We start from the raw sequence: 19,798 nt of genomic DNA on the forward strand, positions 1-19,798 counted from the left end.
CTAAAGGGTATAGTTACACTGTGAAATGTACATAAATGCCACTGAATTGTATGCTTTAAAATGGTTAATTTTATGTTATATGAATTTCACCTCAATTGAAAAAAAAAGCTATATGGAGTTTTCAGGTTTTTGCACAGCATTATATTCAATATCCTGAAAATCTTCTTGATAACAAAATACCTACAAATGCCGGATAAGATATATTAATTGGGAAAAAAAAACAAAAAACTTAACATGTATACCTAAACTTTCAAGAATGCATGAAAAATCCTCAAAGGCTAAATACCAAAGAGGATCCAATGACGTGAGAGGCAATAAAGGCACAAGGGCTCAAAAGGCACCCATCTGCCAATCTGTTATAACTTGGAGTTTTCAGCAGAAGCAAAGACAAAGCCTAGGGCCTGAACAAGATGAGGAGATGGAGCAAAAACTCCAACACGCAGCTGGGACTCCTACATGGCAACTCCTGCTATAAACAAGCAAATCAGAAAAAAACTTCAGCTATAAAAGAAAGAAAAAGGGACATCACAAGGAAAATAGTGTGTCAGCTTTGGCTTTTGGTGGAGACAGGGAAAATATGTATTTTTCCTGAGAATTCTAACAGCCATACCACATCCTCATCTGTAGAGATGAGGCTGTGTGCCTTCCAAGTTTAAAAACCCTAGGGAGTGCTGGTCATTTTTTCCTTCTGACTGCAGAGGTTCCTAGATTCTTTTAGAATCCACCAGTTATTTGGAGGACAGTCCTTTCTTTTGGCCAGAACAGCGACAGTGGAAGTTCCCTGCTCAGACAGTGGAGGACACAAGCAGCTGTCTTAATCACAAGTGCTCTAGGGCCATCCAATTTTACTCTGATTTTGAAGTTAGCATGAGCTGCCTCCAGGAAAGTCACTTAGGGTCCCTTTCACCTGGGCAGGGCTGTGGTTTCCTTAGTTGGTCGGATCCCACCTGGTTTATCAGCCACTATTCATTCTCACTGTTCTGGTTGCCTGATGGTCTATCTAGCCTTTCCTGTAATCACTGGGGTTTATTCTTATTTTCATATTTCTTCTGTTATTTCAATGGGATTTGAAAAAGAAAGAAGAGGTAAATTTATTATTTAAGCAAGCTAAAAAATAACTGTGGTTATTAGCTGGTTTTAGGGGGGAAAAGTCTGTTTCACAACTCATAGTTGATTTCCGATACTTTTATCAATTTTTTGTAGTTGCACTCCCACTTCCCTCCAAGTGTGCCTGTGGGCCTTCACTGCCCCCCACCCGGTTGTCTCCTGCTCTGATGACACCCTAGGCTCAGGCTAAAGCCTCCAAAAGCCCCTGCGGTTATATGAGGGTAGCCATCCAGGGATCTAGCACTACCTGTGGGTTCTAACTCTAACAGGTGTGAGAAAACTTTTGAAAAAGTACAAGGTAAAGAATTACCTTGTTTCCCCATAATCTATCTTTGCTGGCTTCATCCTTGTCCTTTTTCCACATAGAAAATTCCATCATATTATTTCAGATCAACCACAGTGGAGTTATTTAGATTAAAAAAAAAAATTCAAATACTTGTCAAAAGAAATTAAGAAGAGCACTCCCACACCAGATCTTTACCTGTTACTAACAAAAAGCATAGAAAGAAAAATAAAGTTACACATTCAATAGTCTCTATAAACAAGTTGCTCTGATGCCAGAACCCATTCAATTTGAATTGGCCATGAGTAGTAGTCTAATGTTGATTCACAACCTAAGTGTCTTTATTATTCAAGGCAATACACAGCCTTGAGCTCTGGCATTAAAACAGCAACCAACAAATTGGCATTATCCTTGCAAAATTAAACCAAACATCTGTACCCAAACACTCTGAGACAAAAAGGCATTTCAGTGTACTACAGGCTGGAATAAAATACAAAACTAGATTCACATATTTAAATGGAATGTTTCAGTATACATTTTTACGGAAGGACTATTTGCCACAGATGGATGAGAACATGAGAAAAAAGTCATAAATCATTTCATTTTATAACTCTGAAAGGCCTGGGAAGACCAGGTAGAACTAGAAATACTGCTGTGGCCATTTTTAAAAAATATCTGCCGTATCTAAAATACCCTTTTACTTTGATATTGAATTTTTAAATTTTAGGTTAAAACTTTATATTTGTAAAAGCCTCTAATTGTGGGTTTTTTTAAAAAAAAGGATTACTATAAATAAACTCTACTTAATGATTAACTTTCCTTTTCATCTCCTATATAAATAGGATGTGTTTAATATTACTTTTATTTACTAAGTATCTAAGCTCCTCATTTATACATACAGAAACTATGTCCAATGTTAATTATAGTAAGTAACTTGCCTACAACCAAGAACCCCAGACGCTTATTTAGCAAAATGATATATTATAATGCTCCTAAGTAAGATATTCTAAAAGTAATATATTTAAAGCCACTGCTCCAAAATATTGATTTGTTTCTCAAGGTATACTACTCTCATGCTCTGTAGAATATTGACAGATACACAGCACATGGAGATTCTTTTGTCAGAAAAGTCTGTAGATGTTGGGTTAAACATGGAATCTTAGAACTTTTACTGTATCAATGAACTTTATGAACCTCCAAGAGGCAATTGATTTTGCAAATTTATTTGACCACAGATGTCATTTTCTACCCTGAGAACACAGCATAAGACCAATGAAAAATGCTCTCTTAAGTTATTTCCTAGAGTCTAGTCTTGCTTCCCCAGAGTTTAACATCTCAATGACACCAGAAGGATCCTTCTGAAATCTGGTCTGGTTATGTAGCCCCTCAGCTTATATCCTTTTAATGGCTCCCTTCTACCATCCTAATCAAGCACACTCTTTGGCATGTATAAAGGTCCTTAATAGCCTATATAAATCAGCTCTTACCTCACCTGGAACTCTATACTCCCAAGTTTTGGGTTAAACCCTCTTCTAATCCCTACACACCTGAAAGACCTCAAACTCACATCCATTAATGTTGGGGTGGGGAGTGGCAAGGAGTTCCTTAAGAGAATGTTGGAGTCCCCAGTGGTCTCTAGGTCTAGACTTGCATAGACATAGTTTGAGAAATAATTTCTGGTTTGTTTTTATTATTTTTTTATTTTTTATTTTTTTTTGAGACAGAGTCTCACTTGTTGACCAGCTAGAGTGAGTGCCGTGGCGTCAGACTAGCTCACAGCAACCTCAAACTCCTGGGCTCAAGCAATCCTTTTGCCTCAGCCTCCCGAGTAGCTGGGACTACAGGCATGCGCCACCATGCCCGGCTAATTTATATATATATATATATATATATTAGTTGGCCAATTAATTTCTTTCTCTTTATAGTAGAGACGGGGTCTTGCTCTTGCTCAGGCTGGTTTCGAACTCCTGACCTCGAGCAATCCGCCCGCCTCAGCCTCCCAGAGTGCTAGGATTACAGGCGTGAGCCACCGCGCCCGGCTTATTATTTTTTTAAACAACACTTTAAAAAACCCTTCTGAGCCTGTAGACAGCACAAAAACAGAGCAAGGCCCAGATATGACCTACAGGCCGCAATTTGCTAACTGCTGAATTAGAGGAAAGCACAACCCAGGACATTGAGGACTGCTCACAATGAGTACTGCCACAGAACATGGAAGGACCAGGAACGGTGCTCCATGCCTAAGGACTGCAGAAGCAGAGAACATGTTGGCACATAGTGACCTAACAGATTGGTTGAGGTACAGCAATGAAACAAAAGGCAAGATAACCCCTGCTCATGCTACTTTCCCCAACCAAGACCAGATAGCTTGAGACAGCAGTAATGTTTCCAGGAAGGAACAATGATTGGAACAGAGAGGGAGGGTATTATTTCCAGGTGCTGGGAACTTTCAGGAATAAAATTGAAAGCATATAATTCAGAAGACCAGCTATCAGTGTAACCCTCCCAGTATTAGCCCATGCTGACACCCCATACACTGAAAACAGTATCAAGCACAGCTGTAGCAATTACATTCTCCCCTTGGCATGGGCATTCTCTGGGTCAGCAGAAAATGTGGACCAGCTGGCAGAGAATCTCACACAAAAATGAACTCACTATCAGCAATCCAGCTGGACATCTGAGGAATGCAAATTAAAGAGGTGATGAACAAAAGAATTTGCAAAAGAGAAGACACAAAACAAAGAGAAAGCAACTTTAAAAATAATTACTATCCTAAGAAAGATAAAGTACAATCATTTAGTAAAAGAACTATTATAAAAATCCAATTATTTAAAAATATATCTTTATATTTATATTATTTACATGTAAATAACATTAAAATGAAATATATTTATATATGATAAATTTATTGATTTTTTTAAATAAAAAGTGTAAGTGTTGAAATAAATATTTATTAGAAGGATTGAATAGACAACCTGAGGCACATGTTTTAGAGAAATATATCAAATAGAGAAATTATCATAGATCTGTAGCACAAAACTATGAAGAGATGAAAAGCATAAAAGAAATGTTAAAGGATAGATGAATTCAATTGGAAGTTTCATAATCTAAAAAAGTTTCATAAGAAAAGAATAGAAAGGATGGTAGAAAGGCAATAATTGAAGTAAGAGCCAAGAACTTCCTAGAACTAAAAATATACATAACTTGATAAGGCAAAAAAGCCTATCAACTCCTAAACAAGATAATTAAATACACATGCATGCACACATATTCTTGACAGGGTATAGAGATATTTAAGAAATATTAAGGTAAAGAGAAATAAATGCAACTAGAAAAAAATGGATTATAAAACAAAGGAGTAAGAATCAGAATAATATACTTCTTATCAGCATCATTGGGTGCAAGAGAACAATGCAGCAGTATCTGCAAAGGACTTCAGAAAAAGAATTTCTTACCCAGAATTTTATATCTAGCTAAACTACCTAATACTTAACATAGCAACAAAAAGACTTTTTTGGACATGCCCACACTCAAAAGTTTGCCACCACAGTTTACCAACATGGAAGCACCTCAGCAAGGAAAAAAGCAATGATTCCAGGAGATGGTACTGATATACAAGAAGCACTGCTGAGGAAATTTTTACAATTTTTTGTTTTCCAAATAAGAAATGAGCTAGAAAAGTGTTATTTACTAACAACTTAAAAAGTTAAAGGAAAGATAACACAAACATGAGAAGTGGGAAGAGGGGAGTCTGAGAAAAGTAAAACTATCATAAGGTTCTTATTTGGAAAAAAAGACTTAGATAATGATTTTTTCCCTTTTTCTAAAATTAATAAATATTAAAATTTAAAATTAAGAATTAGAAGAACAAACCAGCAGAGGGAAAAAGTAAAATACATGAATGTACAGATATAAAAGAAGGTACAGGAGGGCTGTAGAGTGACTTATGGTTTTCTTCACATGTTCACAAAAGGTCCAAACACCGTTTCCTCGTTCCTCCACAGCCTTGTTCCTCCACCTAAAATCCTCACCTTTCTCCTTGTCCTTGCCCATGATCCCACCACGTACTGAACAAATTTATAATATACCATCTATAATACTTAATCATGTTTGTTGTTATACAAACCAATCTTGCTCACTAGACATAAGTTCTTAACGACTTACGTCGTAAAGCCTCCTTTTCATTTTTACTTTCTTTACCACATCATAGTTATTGAATATATTTGTAGAATAGAATACAGAGGCCATCATTTTTATACACCTAAAACAATTAGAGACTGGACTGTATACAACCAAGGCTATAAATTATAATAAATTATTTGTGGCAAGAAGGGGAAAGACCATGTCTATGTTACTACTGCATTTCTGATAAAGTCATTCTTGGATCTTTTTGTAAGTTTAGAAATCATTTGAGTCTGAACATGAGAGGATGGACTAGATAATATTAAGGTGTCTTCTACCTCCAAAGCTCAAAGTTTAAAGAATAACTTTAAAAGAGACTTTGACTGACTGTCCCTGAAATCATACTACACCTGCAGAAGCTCTATGTCTTCCTGGTTTTCAGATCCAGGCGTATTCTCCATCAGTATGGCAGCCATCACTCGCACATTCATTTTCACCATATCCAATTCACTGTGCAATTTTCCAATCTGTAGAGCACAACACAATCACCAGTCAGTAAGTGTGTCACACAAAGAATGGCTACCTTGTTTTCCTGTTCCCATAGTACATTTACTAGAAGAGAAAATGCTTTTGAAAAATTTAATATTTTCAAACTTACATGTAAATGTTACAAAAGTATACCCTGTTACCTTCTAAAAAAACTTGAGATTTCTTGTAATAAACCCACAGAAGCTTTAGGAAAGTTAAAAATAAATAAAGAAAAAAAGATTAGAACCAATATGGAGAAGATACTAGGTACCTCATAAAAGAAGGAAACTGGACAAAATAGCATATATTATGCTGAGTTTCTTGGCAACCAATAGGAAAAAGGAAAAAAAAATAAGGGTTATATAGTTCTCACGGTGTTAGAGGAGGAGGAATAAAGAGAAAAACACTTTTCACCTGGATTAAATTCTAATAGGAATTAATCACATGGATTTTTATATAAGAAAAACAATAAAACAAAGTCTTCAATGATAGTTCCCTATAGCAGGACAGAAATGAATGAACTTCATATAATAACTGCTTATCTCAACCTTGGATAAACAGATATAGACAAAGACGTAAATGCAATTCATTTAGCACAATACAAGTAATAAGACTTACTGAGCTCTCTGAAATGATACATGGCCAGTCCTACCAAGAGCAACAGGAATCAGCTGGTAGTCACAAGATCCAGTCCACAGCCAAAGCTCCACAAAGCCATGAAAGCCATTAGCCAAGCACAACTCTTAAAAGCTTGGGCTTTGGAATCAGAGAGAATCTATTGGATTGATTCCAATTACAACTGAACCATAATAAGTCACATAGTATCACTAAGCCTCAGTCTCCTCTGTAAAGTGTGGGTAATATTATACCTACTTCCCATGATGTTGTTAACAAGAAAAATGAATTGTATATAAAATGCTAACAACTTAGAAAAGACATCAATAAATACAGTGGTGGTTGTTGTTACCTGTTCTGGAACCAATGTAATAGTAGAGTTCTTGGGAACAGCTACAGGAGAAAGGGCTGGTGCAGTAGGGACAGATGTTGGTGGATTCGATGAGATCTGAGCAGTCTATCAATATGAAATATGGAAATATTATTATGTGAATTAACATAGCCACCCCAACCCAATTTTCCCATTCCGTTAATTCAAGCACTTTCAACCAAAGTCCTGGGTAGAGGGTATTAGCCCAAAGTAAATTATTAAGTATACAACTTGTCCAGCATTTTGAGAAGAGTGCTAAACAATGAGATGCCTTAATAGAACAGATATACAATAAAAGGCAGCTGCTATTAGGAGGATTATTAACTGAATTACAATTTAATAAAATGCCTTTGGTTTTTACCAAGGGTCCTCAAACTATGGCCCTTAGGCCACATGCGGCCGCCAAGGACATTTATGCCCCCCCTCCCCCCGGGTGTTTTTGCAGCTGCTGCCTGTCCTGCTTAGCAGCTGACTCATCGGGGCCCACAGTGTGCATGTGTGGAATGTGTGCCGCACTCTCCAACGGCCAATGGTCTGAGGGACATCGAACTGGCCCCCTGTTTAAAAAGTTTGAGGACCCCTGGATAAACTGCCATGTGGGATTATTGCTGCCCTCTTTTTGAGTTGTTAAAAACAAATGGTAAATCAATTCATGTCAAGTCTTTTAAAGCCAAAACTGGCGAGGCATCTCCTTCTCCACCAGTGAACACCTCCCTGAGTCAATGGCTGATCTCCAACCTAAGGTAGAGAGCCCAAAGCTTGGGGCTCCAGGCCAGTGCTTCTCAACATTAATATGCAGAGAAAATACCTGGAAATCTTGTAAAAAGGAAGATTCTGATTTAGTCTAGGATGGAGCATGCTAAACAAGGTTCCAGATTATACCTCAAATTCCACTTTAAGCATTGAAATAACCAATGCTTACCAAAATCCTAAGCGTTGGTTATTCCACAAGATATTGCAATATCCTTCTCATAAATTCATCTTTTTGAATAAGCTGGGTAGAGGTAGGGGTATCTCTTGCAATGAGAAAAGACCCAAATAATATACTATCATATTCTCCACAAGTCAAAGAAAGGCCTCCTACCTCCTGTCCTGATGTTTCTGCCTCTGCATCTGAAGGAGGAAACTGAACACCTTTCTTAAGCAAGTCAAGGTACACCTCTTTCACTTCACTTACATCCACACCTCCTGGGAAACCCTGTGACCACGTCTGAATTCAAGAGATGGAAAGTTCCAGAGTTAAGACAGCAACAAAAACAAAACACAATTTTTAAGCTCGTGATAGAAAATGAGATTGACTATCATATACCTTACTCAGAAAGCTACTTTTGAATGCCATAGATAAAATGCTAATTTTTCAAAGGCCAGAATATTATAAAATATTTTAAACCAGACTCCCATGCTTTAACTTACTGATGAAACCTTGGTTTGATCGATAATATCTATCAGTGTTTTTTGCTATATTGAATACAAAATTATTAGATTCTAAAATAGCATCAGTAGCTCTTTTGCCAAGTAACCTTGAACTAGTCAGTTATCTGCCCCAGAATATAGTTTCCATACTTGCAAAATAAACATACCCATCACTATCTGCCCTATCTGACATGGATAAAATAGAAACTATGAGAAAGTAGGGCAACAACTACAAATTCTTCAGAAAAAGGGCACCATCTAATGCCTGCCAAGAAAATATTATTACAAAGAAACCCAAACAGTAAAAATGCTTTCTGGTTCAATCCTAGGTATATAAAAGATCACTGAAACGATTTTAGAGGTATGCTAAAATTAAATCCCTGACCTTAGAAATTTGCCATCCCATGTGGTATACATCAGACTTACCTTAATGAAATTCAAGATTTTATTCTGAATGTCCAATGGCAAGTTGTATCTGGGATTCAGCAGCTTAACTAGACTCTCTTTAACGAATTCCTTCTTCACAATCAAAGATTGGAAACTGGGACCACAGTTCTGCATGCACATGTCAATAAGCTAAAATAAAGAAAAAAAATTAAACATTATATTTCTCTGGCAAAACCACCTCCTAAATATAAGGCAAAAACTGCTAAATAATGATTTCTACCAACATTCTAATTAACAAACATAATTTCATATCTACTAAAATACATGGCAAAATGTTAAGTTCTGGGGATATAAGGAAGTATAAGCATAATATAACTGCCTAGAGGATAAACTTATTGGGGAGTCCCAAGACAATCAGAAGAGCATGAATAGTAATACAAGGTAATAAATGCAGAATACTAAAGGGAAGTGCAGGCAAAACATATGAGCTATAGACAGGGTAACATCTGTCCAGTTTATCCAGGGTAGTCCTGGTATATTCCTATTTTCCTGGCTTTGTTAATGATGATACACACTTTCATTTTCAAAAATGTCCTGGTTTGGTGATAAATTGCACAGTCACCCTAGCTATGTAACAGTAGACCTTTACAGGCAAGTGTAATTCGTAGGGCCAGGTGGTCTTACAAGACTTTGGGAAAAAGCTGGTCTTAAGCTGGGCTTTGAAAAAATACCTAAGTGAAAATGAGTATAGAGCTATATTCTAGACATAAATGGTATGAAAAATATATAAAGGTGGCAAAGCGTATGAGTTATGGGGGAGATAAGTACTCTGGTTTGTCTCTAGTAGAGGCTTCTTGATACAGGCAAACAGGGGATAGTGGGGAGGTAGAGTGGATAGTCTTTCAGGGTGTCATCCAGAGTGTAGAGAACTTTGTGTGGCAGCGTAAAGAGTTTGGATGCTATCTTAAAGGCACTAAAAAAGCCCCTGAAGGGTTTTTGTTAGCTTGTTCCTGTCACAACTCTATCCTGAACTTGAGGAAAAGGTTAAGGTGTGCAAAGTAATTAATATTCTGGAAAGGTAGTCAGGCAGCACTCTACAAAGGAAATTGGAGGGTGAAAAAGCCTAGAATGACAGAAAGTTCCAGTAGGGACCCACTAGTACCAGCATGATGGAGAAAAGGCCTAAACTAAGATGATGTGGGTACAAGGAAGGGAGAGTCATGAGAGAATTATAAAGGAAGAACTTCAAATGACTGAGTGTTGAATAAGGAAGATAACTAAACATTGTGACGTTCATTCTGTATAAGGCTGAGGACACCCTTGATGGAAATTTGGAAGTGGGTGGGATGGGTGGGTCTAGGGATAAACATGATGGGTTGAAATTGAGATATTTTGAGTTTAAAAGGATAGTGGGTCATTCAAGTAGATGTTTAGCAGAGAGCTGTCCATGCACAGCCACAGTTCTGGAGAGTGAAGGGCCATAAGTAATCATAAAGGTAGCCTACAATGAGCAAAGAGGAGGAATGGCTGGAACATGGGAGTTCTTCTGTTACCTGGGCCAGAAGAAACTCAAGGAAGACAATCAAAGAGCAACCAATAGAATATGAAGCTCTAAATAAAGAGAACATACACTGGTAAAGTCAAAACAGGAGTTTCCAGGAGGAAGCGGTATTAAACAGTTAAGAACATGGGCTGAGGGAAAATCACCTGATTTTATTCATTAGCAGCATCACCTTGAAAACATTTTCAATAAAGCAACAAGAGCAGAAACCAGACTATAAAGAATGAGCTGGCGGGGCGCTGTGGCTCACGCCTGTAATCCTAGCTCTTGGGAGGCCGAGGCGGGCGGATTGCTCAAGGTCAGGAGTTCAAAACCAGCCTGAGCAAGAGCGAGACCCCGTCTCTACTATAAACAGAAAGAAATTAATTGGCCAACTGATATATATATAAAAAAAAAAAAATTAGCCGGGCATGGTGGCACATGCCTGTAGTCCCAGCTACTCGGGAGGCTGAGGCAGAAGGATCGCTTGAGCCCAGGAGTTTGAGGTTGCTGTGAGCTAGGCTGACGCCAGGGCACTCACTCTAGCCTGGACAACAAAAGTGAGACTCTGTCTCAAAAAAAAAAAAAAAAAAAAAAAAAAAAAAAAAAAGAATGAGCTGGTATTGAAGAACTGCACGCAGAAAGTAGATTTCTAAAAGTAATCTAAAAGCAAAATTAAATCTCTAGTTTCCATGCTACCCCCTCCAGTTAGAGAGATCAAAGATACCGAAACATGACCAGGAGAGGTATAATCATCTCTGCAGAAAAGCAGCCTTGAACATTAACTACACACCATGCTCTGTATTTTGAGTGTCACTTTAACGGCAATGCAAAAAGCAGCAGCAGGTATGAAACCTACAGTTTTAAGGCAACATAACCAAGAAGGCACTCAGAGAGTACAGAGTGCTACATAGTTAGCACATGCAACTATGTGAAACACAGAGAAAACCTTTAAGGCAAAGGAAAATAAAAACAAAACCCCAAACATTAAGATGAATCTATCCTAATACAAGTTGGTTAGACAAAGTTGGAAAGTTGAGTAACAAATGACATTTAGCTTGATAGATTATTATAATGAGTTTTTAATGGGTGAAATGCTGAGAGAAAAAAGTACCTCCAGTTCAATATGAGTTTATAAAAATATTTCACCTAATTAGTTGTGGTCTTAGGCAAGATACCTAGCCTCTAAGTCTCACTTTTCCTGAGTAAATTTCTTTCCCTGAGTAAATATTCCACAAACCAATTTTTATCTATGGGGCAAAAAGGTTTTATAATAATGGGTAACATTCCCAGGAGATACATGCACGACATCAAAGAGTCAACACGAAATGCTGAAACTGTTAACATCTGGAGATCAGCAATCATGCCCTTTGTGTTTTCCCATTGGAATCAAGGATGTCAGGACCAATTACTTCTATTTCACCTCCTCCATTATGTTACCAGTACCTCTTTTACCCCCCCCCCCACCCCAGCCCACTTAGATAAGTAATACAACCTACTGTGGCAAACTGGAAAAGTTAAATGTGTTACTTTTACATACTTGGAAATTCAGCTTTGGTGCAAATGTGTTCAGATTACCTATCTTTGGAAACAAGACAACCAAGAATCTATATTCTGAGGTGGAACAGAGAACCTAGGAACCAAGGAATCGAGAGAGATGGAAGTGAGTGACTGCAGGCTTCACTGATCTCCTTTTGTGCTAGCCTGGATGTCTTTGTCTGCAAAATGGGCATAATACCTCCCTCTAGAAGCTTATTGTAAGGATCAAATGAAATATAATATACATGTATTATATATGAAATATGTGTGTGCATATGTATATATGTGTGTGTGTGTGTGTGTCTATACATATACAGTATATAAAGAGCCTGCAACAAAGCAGGACCTCAAAAAATTGTTCTATTTCCAACATCTTCCTCCATGGAGAATTTCCTAGCAAGACAGAATGTGTTGATTAGCTGATATGTGTATTTTCAGAGAGGCTAGAAGGAAAACAGCTACTTGGCAGTTTTATTTCTCACAGTAAATTTCTAAGCCAGGCAGAGTGACAACAACCAGATTTCAGGGCCATCAGAGCCAAAGACTATACCCAGACCACCATGGTGTCTCTATCAAGGTATGGCTACCCTGTCCTATGATGACTCTCCTAGGAGAGAGTTTGGTCTTCTCACTCTCTGGAAGTACAACAAGCTGCTGGAGGGACCACCACATTTTACATAAATGTGTTTCTTCTGAAACCCCCAGAGCTCACCACTTAGTAGGTACTCCACAAAGGCCTATTAATTAGTTCCCAGGAACCTGTTTGACCACTTTTTATTTGACAATAGCAGCAGTATCTCGATGAAACTTATCACAATTGAGAAAAGACTACACTCTGCCTCCAAGTAATAAAGCCTGGTAACAAAATGTTCTTTATAAAACACCACCACTGGCTTCTTGACAAAACTGATCTACTGACTGATGGCAGGAATCATGGTACAGTCAGATTCCATCAACGACCTAATCAAGGCTAACAAGTCCACAGAGAACCCAAAATGACAGACAATATAAAGAACATTTATAATTGACTTTGGCTCTCATCACTTCACAGTAATAAAATAGAAATGTCATATGTGAGGATTACTTTTTAAAGAGTTTACTAGTAAACTTATAATTGCCTTTGACAGACACTGGGTGATTCCTTCTGTGACTAATTTCCCTCATAATTAAGTTTGGCTTAAGTGAATATTAAAGTCAGTTCTGGTATGGAAGTCATGAGGCGGAGGAGCTACAGTTATCTGAGGTGGAACAGATTATGGGAACAGGCAGACTGCTGAGAGTAAGGCTTGAGAGATTTGACTACCTGAAGAGAAGAAAGAGTGGGAGCCCACAGAGAAATGGAGGGTCCAAAGAGACAATACTCTGAGACAGCTTAAGTTCTTCAGGGAAGGGCCCTGGTCCATCCTCAGAGGGAAGGAATCATGACAGAGAAAGATACAGAGATGTGGATAAAACGCAACCACAGAAATGTCAAGTAGGCTGGACACACAGAGGAAGAGGCAAACCATTATGAAGGGTAAACAACTGAAAGAAGGCACAATAATGCCCCATGCTGAGATATGGAAGGAGGCATAAATTCATCTTCTGCCCTTATCTTCCTCATTCTGTTCTCATAACCTTCTGCAGCTTTGAGATAATCCTAGATCCACCTCATTGTAGGGCACATCTATATATCTCTATCCCAGTTCTGCAGTACCTTCTATTAGCCCTTGAGTCTTCCTGGATACCTAGAGAGATGGGATGAGGAGTGTGTATGGGGTACTTAATCATTAATTCAGTCAATATCTGAAATATCTAGCACTGCATCATTAGGAAGGAGTTGAAGACACAAATGAAATACAAAAGCCTCTTCTTTTATAATAAAAGGTTCAATTCATTCTGAGAAGCAAAGTGGTATGAGGTAAGGGTATGAAATTCAGAATCTGAGGACTGGGTTCCAATCCTGCCTATGCTATGTTATAGCCATTTGAACTTGGAAAAAATTGCTTAACCTCTCCTGGTTTCAGTTTCTTCATCTGTGAAATGGAGTTAATAATACAACTACTTCACAGAGTTGTTAAAAGCATCAGTCAGGTGCTGGGCATTTCCATCACTGATTCATCATTCTTGTATTTGTACAGAAGTGCCTTACTCCTCTCCCCATAGTGTCCTCTATTCTGTGACTTTCCTGAGGTGGCTGTCATGAGTTAAGGACAGAGGAAAAGGTGAGGAGGAAAATGCCTCTTAAACTATATTCAGATCCCAACTTGAAGGGTTTCTTTAGTGATCAAATTGTGAAGACTGTTCAATTTATTCCTTCTCATTCAGTGAGTTTCCAAGTATGCAAGATGTGATAAATTTTTTTCTACATGAAACTAGAAACCAGGAGCTGTGCTCATATCTGCTCCGTAGCATTCTTGATAAATACTTCCAAAGCTCCTAAGAGCGGTGTGATGCTGGCTGATTAGTGCCACAACCATGCGTGGTCTTGGGCTGGGCTCAACAAAGGCGTGCAGAAGAAATTAGAAAGCCACACAGCTCGCTCTCAGGCAGCAGGCAGGGCTTGCAGGACATACTAAAGTAAACAGGGCAACTCACCAACGTGACTGAAGAGGTCATATGGCCAAGGACAGGAGAAAATGGGAATGCATCAAATAAGAATCCATACCCAAATCACAGACAATAGGATGCACAGGAAAATTGCTTAAATCAACAAGAACATTGTCCAATTACACTAGGCAGCAGAACCTGGCTAATATTTAATGAGCTGAGAGCAGCACCTCAGGATTTCACAAATGTGTTTAAGTGAGGCAGAAAGCTAACAGGGAGGCACTGTTTCAAGACTTCAATTCTCCCCATCTTCAACTATGGTTAATCAACACATATACAAACCTCTTGACGGGTTCAACATCTACAATACAAGTTTTGTTGTTTTTTTTTTGAGACAGAGTCTCACTTTGTTGCCCAGGCTAGAGTGAGTGCCGTGGCATCAGTCTAGCTCACAGCAACCTCAAACTCCTGGGCTCAAGCGATCCTCCTGCCTCAGCCTCCCGAGTAGCTGGGACTACAGGCATGCGCCACCATGCCCGGGTAATTTTTTTCTGTATATATTTTTAGTTGGCCAATTAATTTCTTTCCATTTATAGTAGAGACGGGGTCTCGCTCTTGCTCAGGCTGGTTTCGAACTCCTGAACTCGAGCAATTCGCCCGCCTCAGTCTCCCAGAGAGCTAGGACTACAGGCGTGAGCCACTGCGCCCGGCTACAATACAAGTTTTTAACCACCAATTCCTATCTCCTGACCAGGAGAAACTGGTTTTCCAGGAACAAACTCTTTCCATGAAATTAAATGCTATTACAATCAACTATTACAATTAACAATCAACTAATTATTTATTCTGCAATTCTCAATAAGAGTTTTACATCATACTGCACATAAATCTTTGCTAACTTATTAGTTATCTCAGAATATTGCATTTTATTTTTACCCAGGATTAACAATTTAACTATAGCTTGGGAAATCCTACATTCTTAATTATACCATTAAAGTACTTACTGACAAGGTAAGTTGTATTTCTTTATGATTGTAGTTTTTGGAAATCCTTTTCTTCAAAGCTTTTACTGCATCTTTTGGCCTGTGGCAATAAAGACACTGAAATCACCAATGTAGGCATTGCTGAAAACAAGCAGTCTCTCTGAAAAGTAATATGCATTGTAGAAAGAGAAATGGCTAAGGAACAGAACACCAAGGCCTTGGTGGTCTAAGAAAATGACTTATTATAATTTCATGAAACTAAATTTCCTCATGGATGTAGGCAGACACCTACAGCCTTGTGAGAATCAAATAAAATATTTTCATAAAAGAATATTACCTAGAAAGCACTACCCACAAAATATGTTTATGCCCATATCCCTCTATCAATGCACAGAACCAATTTAAAGAAAATGTAACTTCCAAAATAATAAAAGTTACCATTTTAATTAAAACTATTGGTATTTTCTGAGCACTCCATAGGCAAAAGGATGTAAGAGGAATTACAACAACCTAGGTCAGCTTCCAATATACTACAGTTTTATATTACAAAGTAAGAACTATTTACAAGTAAAGTGTCAAAATATACTTTGTCTATAAAATTCCCTTTTTGTAGTATCAATGAAGAAATCGGTATTATCAAGGAAAAGGTTAACAAAGGAACTAGACATGGTAAATGAGATTATAGGGAAAAAACCATAAATACTTAAAATATTAACCATAAGCACTTTCTATGGCTTGATAACTGATAATTAAGTGTAATGTTTTCTTCATCAACATAAGCTAGACTGAATCTCTTTTGCTGTCAGTTATCACTTTAAAATGCACAAGAAAATTATCAGAATTGCATCCTTCATAATAACTTGTAATTGACTAAATTCAAACTAGTTGGCCCTTGTTAATTAACTTTTTAAATAACTTCAATTCTCTAAAGTTCAAAAAGTGTAACAAAAGACAGTATGTCATTTAAGAACACAGAATAAACATGGGTGAGTTGGCATTCAGAAGAAGAAAAATTGTTCTGTGACAGAAAGGAAAAAAAAGACTGCTAGGTTGTTTCCTGGTTAATAAAAACAATTGCACCACCAGGAGTCAACTAGCTTTTTGATAATATTTTTCAGTGACATAACACACTGGCAATTGGAGCTGGAAAAATTCCTAAATAAGGAAACAATCTCTTTCTTTCTCTTCGTTTTATCTTTTAAAAACAAAGAATCTGAGCTCACAGAGACAAACTTTGAAACTATTCAGGAAAAGGCAAAGAGGAGAGGACAAACATTATAATGGATTCACAGATATTCTACATGCTGAAGCAAGCACCTGCCCCAATATTTTAGCCTGACATGTCTTCGAAAGGTAGAGAGTGCCTAACAGGTGATGAAAACATCCTTTCAACAAGAAAACCAAAGCATTTGCAAGATAAAAAACGTTATGTAGTTCTGATGCTTTTTATCAGAGGCAAGTACATGGATACTACACTGTACTCACCCATCCTGGGTAGTGTTAATTATGTCACAGATGTGCATGAACTGGCCCCAGTCTTCAGTCTGAACTCCAGCAAACGTAGCCTTTTCTGCAAAGAAAAACCTGTTGTGTTGAGTCTGAGCTACAGCAGAATAAAAAATGTCTGCTGTTCCTGAAATAATCTGCCTGGGGTGCACTACCAAGTACCATTAAGTTTATATTACCAAAGGGCAAAGTGTTGGGTTTTTCCTGAACAATTCCCAGTAATTTAGGAATCAATCAGAACCCAAGTTCAGAGTGCTGCTGCTGCAACAGTAATGAGTGACCTATTAATAAAGAATGCAAGCACAACATTTGGCCACAGGGCCAGGACAGGCTGGCTAAATCTCCATCTGCCTGACTTTCAGAGAAGGAAACTAGGGCTTCTGAGCACCCACCTACAAGGTGAACTGCACAGTGCTAAGTATTTTATCTTATGCAATCTGACTTAATGCACTGTTAGAGATGATGAAACAGAAGTTCAGAGAGGTTAAATAACTCAAGTATACACAGCCAGTATAAGGTAGAACTAGTATTCAAATCTATGTTGTTTGTAACTAGTATTCAAATCTATGTTGTTTGTTTTTAAAAATCATTTATTCCGTGGGGGAGGGGTGAGAAAAAGGAAGAGATCAGAATCACTGAGCAAGGTCACTTCTGGCACCTAAATTAACCTAAGTTGCACTAGGCAGACTTGAATGCACTGTACCTGGAACCCCATAATTAAATAATCAGATACCTTTCCCTCTCCAGACATTCCCTTTACTACAAAATGTTATCTGGAAAGGATAATAGAACACCTAACATGAATGAGCTTAACACCATCCTATGAGAAAGATGAAGATCCTTAATCGTGAAAACATGGGATTCTGGAGGCAGAGAAAACAAAAGGATAAAGAAGGGGAAGAGTAAGTGCTTGCTTGGGGGAACCCCAAAGTTTAGCTTGCTTCCAACTAAGAGAAGGCACTCTCTGAATTTGGCACTGAATGACAAAGCTGACCCATCTTGTACCATTAGGCATATACTGTCTGCAAGATGTTTCCACTCCATTCCTGGCTCTTCCTCCCAATCTTCTCATCTTCCTACAAAACTCCTACTCATTCCTCAATTCATTTCTCCCTTTGCATAAGTTTTGTGTGCTGTGCATTTTTCTTGTATTGCAAGGGTACCATGTAGTACTTACTATCAGACCACGTATTACCATTGCCTCACCAGTGCCTCATCCAGGCATATGGCTAGCAGGTAGTAAACATTCTCAGAATTAAAAAATTAGCCAGGCAGACTGCTCAGGATTCTTTTATCTACAAAGACGCAGTCTGAACCTGTTTCTGCTCAGGGTTCATTCTAATAGCCAATATCCAACAAGGTATAGCCATCAACAGTTTGGAAAGCATCTCCTTTTTTATGGTAGCTACCCTCACCATCTTTTAAAGATGTGGAAACTAAGGTTCAGGTTAAATAGTCTGTTCAGTGTCACACAGCAGTCAATTAAGTTGCGAACTAAATTCTCCAAATCTGAGTATCTTTACTACAGCTACCAAGTTCTCAGGATTTCATCACCTCAGGAGATTTCTGACATCATCATACTTTGCCTGGCATTAATTTGCACTCCTGCCACACCCAGTTCCCAAGAGAAAAATCAGGGAGAAGAAGAGAAAGGGACCTGGGGTTGGCAAAAAGAGTGGAGTCGTTGGCTTGTGCTTCCGCAAACATTATTCAGAGTAGGGCTACGGGAGAGAGAAATGAGTTAGGTCGATGGCTGGTGTGGTCTCTAGTTGCCTCCCAGAGGCCTCTGTGGCCCCAGATGGCTCCTCCGTTCTCTTCCTTTACTCCGATGCCAAGTATTTTTATTCTTTGTTTACTCAGAAAAGCAGTTCAGGTTGCATAAATTCACTGCTGGAGAAAAGTGGTTTGGAGAGACCTTCCCCTCAGAGCGCGGTCGCATCACTTAACCTCCTTGAGCCTTCTCTTCCTCATCTGTAAAATGGGTGTAACATTTTTGTGTCCTCGAGTGTACGCACTGTGTGAATAACTTCCCCTCGCCGAGAAGTTTCTGGTGTCTCCTTGTAGAGGCCCAAACCCTCCACGCCTAAATCCCCTGTGGCTCACCTGCCTCGTTCCACTCCCCAGAAAACACCAAGAGGGAGGTGCATTTTAAGCAGGAGGGGGTTCTAGGGTGAGTTGGCCAAAAAAGAAATGCCGGAAAGGGCCCAGGTGGAGCGAGTGTGCCCTGGGAAGTTGCCGGGGGAGGGGAAGGATTTCCTCCAACTTGGACCAACTCGGTGCTCCGCAGGCCGAGAATGGAGCGCAGCGGGAGAGGATCCCGCGGTCCCCAAAGCCTGCCTGGGCGTCTCTGCCCGCTCCTCCTTACCTATGAGGTGGCCGACGGAGGTCGCGTAGGGATCCCGGTGACTCTTGCCAAACGCCATGGTAGCCCCAGAGAGCCGGGCCCAGGAAATCCGCCTCCCCGGCTCTCGGCTCCCGACTCCACCCGCTCGGTGCCCTTGGCTCCTCCTCTTCGCCCGAGCGAGCGCTTCCCGGGCCCCGGCGGGGGCGGTGCGTTCTGCCCTGCCGCTGCGGGGCGCTGGCACGGGGCGTAGGGCGCGGGGCAGAGCCGCGGGGGCGGGGCTCCGGGGCGCCTGGCGCACCTGCCGCGCGCCGGGCGAGGCTGAGGAAAACGCCGCGCTCCCGCTCCAGGTGCGGCCGGCGGGCGGCAGCTGGCGCTAGGAGCCCGCGGGAGCGACGCGGGCGCCCGCTTGAGACCGAGGTGGGCTTCTGCCCCCGCAGGAGGAGCCAGCGGCCTGGGAGCGCCAGCCTGGGAATTAGAGACCCGGCCTCTGACCCCGCCGCGCGCACCGGGCCGATGGCCGGTCTCCTCAGCG

At 39.6% G+C, this 19,798-nt stretch overlaps 1 protein-coding gene across 3 annotated transcripts in view; it reads right to left on the reverse strand.

Moving 5' to 3' along the window:
* The window catches only part of TOM1L1 (target of myb1 like 1 membrane trafficking protein), a 65,520-nt gene extending 46,097 nt beyond the window's left edge, over positions 1-19,423 (reverse strand). For 2 of the 3 annotated variants that reach the window (XM_012773447.3, XM_075994450.1), the window contains exons 1-7: positions 19,288-19,423; positions 16,902-16,986; positions 15,438-15,516; positions 8,865-9,014; positions 8,110-8,235; positions 7,008-7,112; positions 5,923-6,039 (exon numbers count right to left, since the gene is read on the reverse strand). In XM_012773447.3, coding sequence (XP_012628901.1) covers positions 5,923-6,039; positions 7,008-7,112; positions 8,110-8,235; positions 8,865-9,014; positions 15,438-15,516; positions 16,902-16,986; positions 19,288-19,345 — 720 coding nt within the window. In that variant the 5' untranslated portion in view covers positions 19,346-19,423. Of the gene's footprint in view, positions 1-5,922; positions 6,040-7,007; positions 7,113-8,109; positions 8,236-8,864; positions 9,015-14,481; positions 14,769-15,437; positions 15,517-16,901; positions 16,987-19,287 lie in introns of those variants that run through there. The other variant, XM_020281140.2, reaches the window with a different exon arrangement.
* Positions 19,424-19,798: the final 375 nt, after the last annotated feature.

This window comes from Microcebus murinus, chromosome 18 (assembly GCF_040939455.1).
Source record: "Microcebus murinus isolate Inina chromosome 18, M.murinus_Inina_mat1.0, whole genome shotgun sequence".
Classification (NCBI taxonomy): domain Eukaryota; kingdom Metazoa; phylum Chordata; class Mammalia; order Primates; family Cheirogaleidae; genus Microcebus; species Microcebus murinus.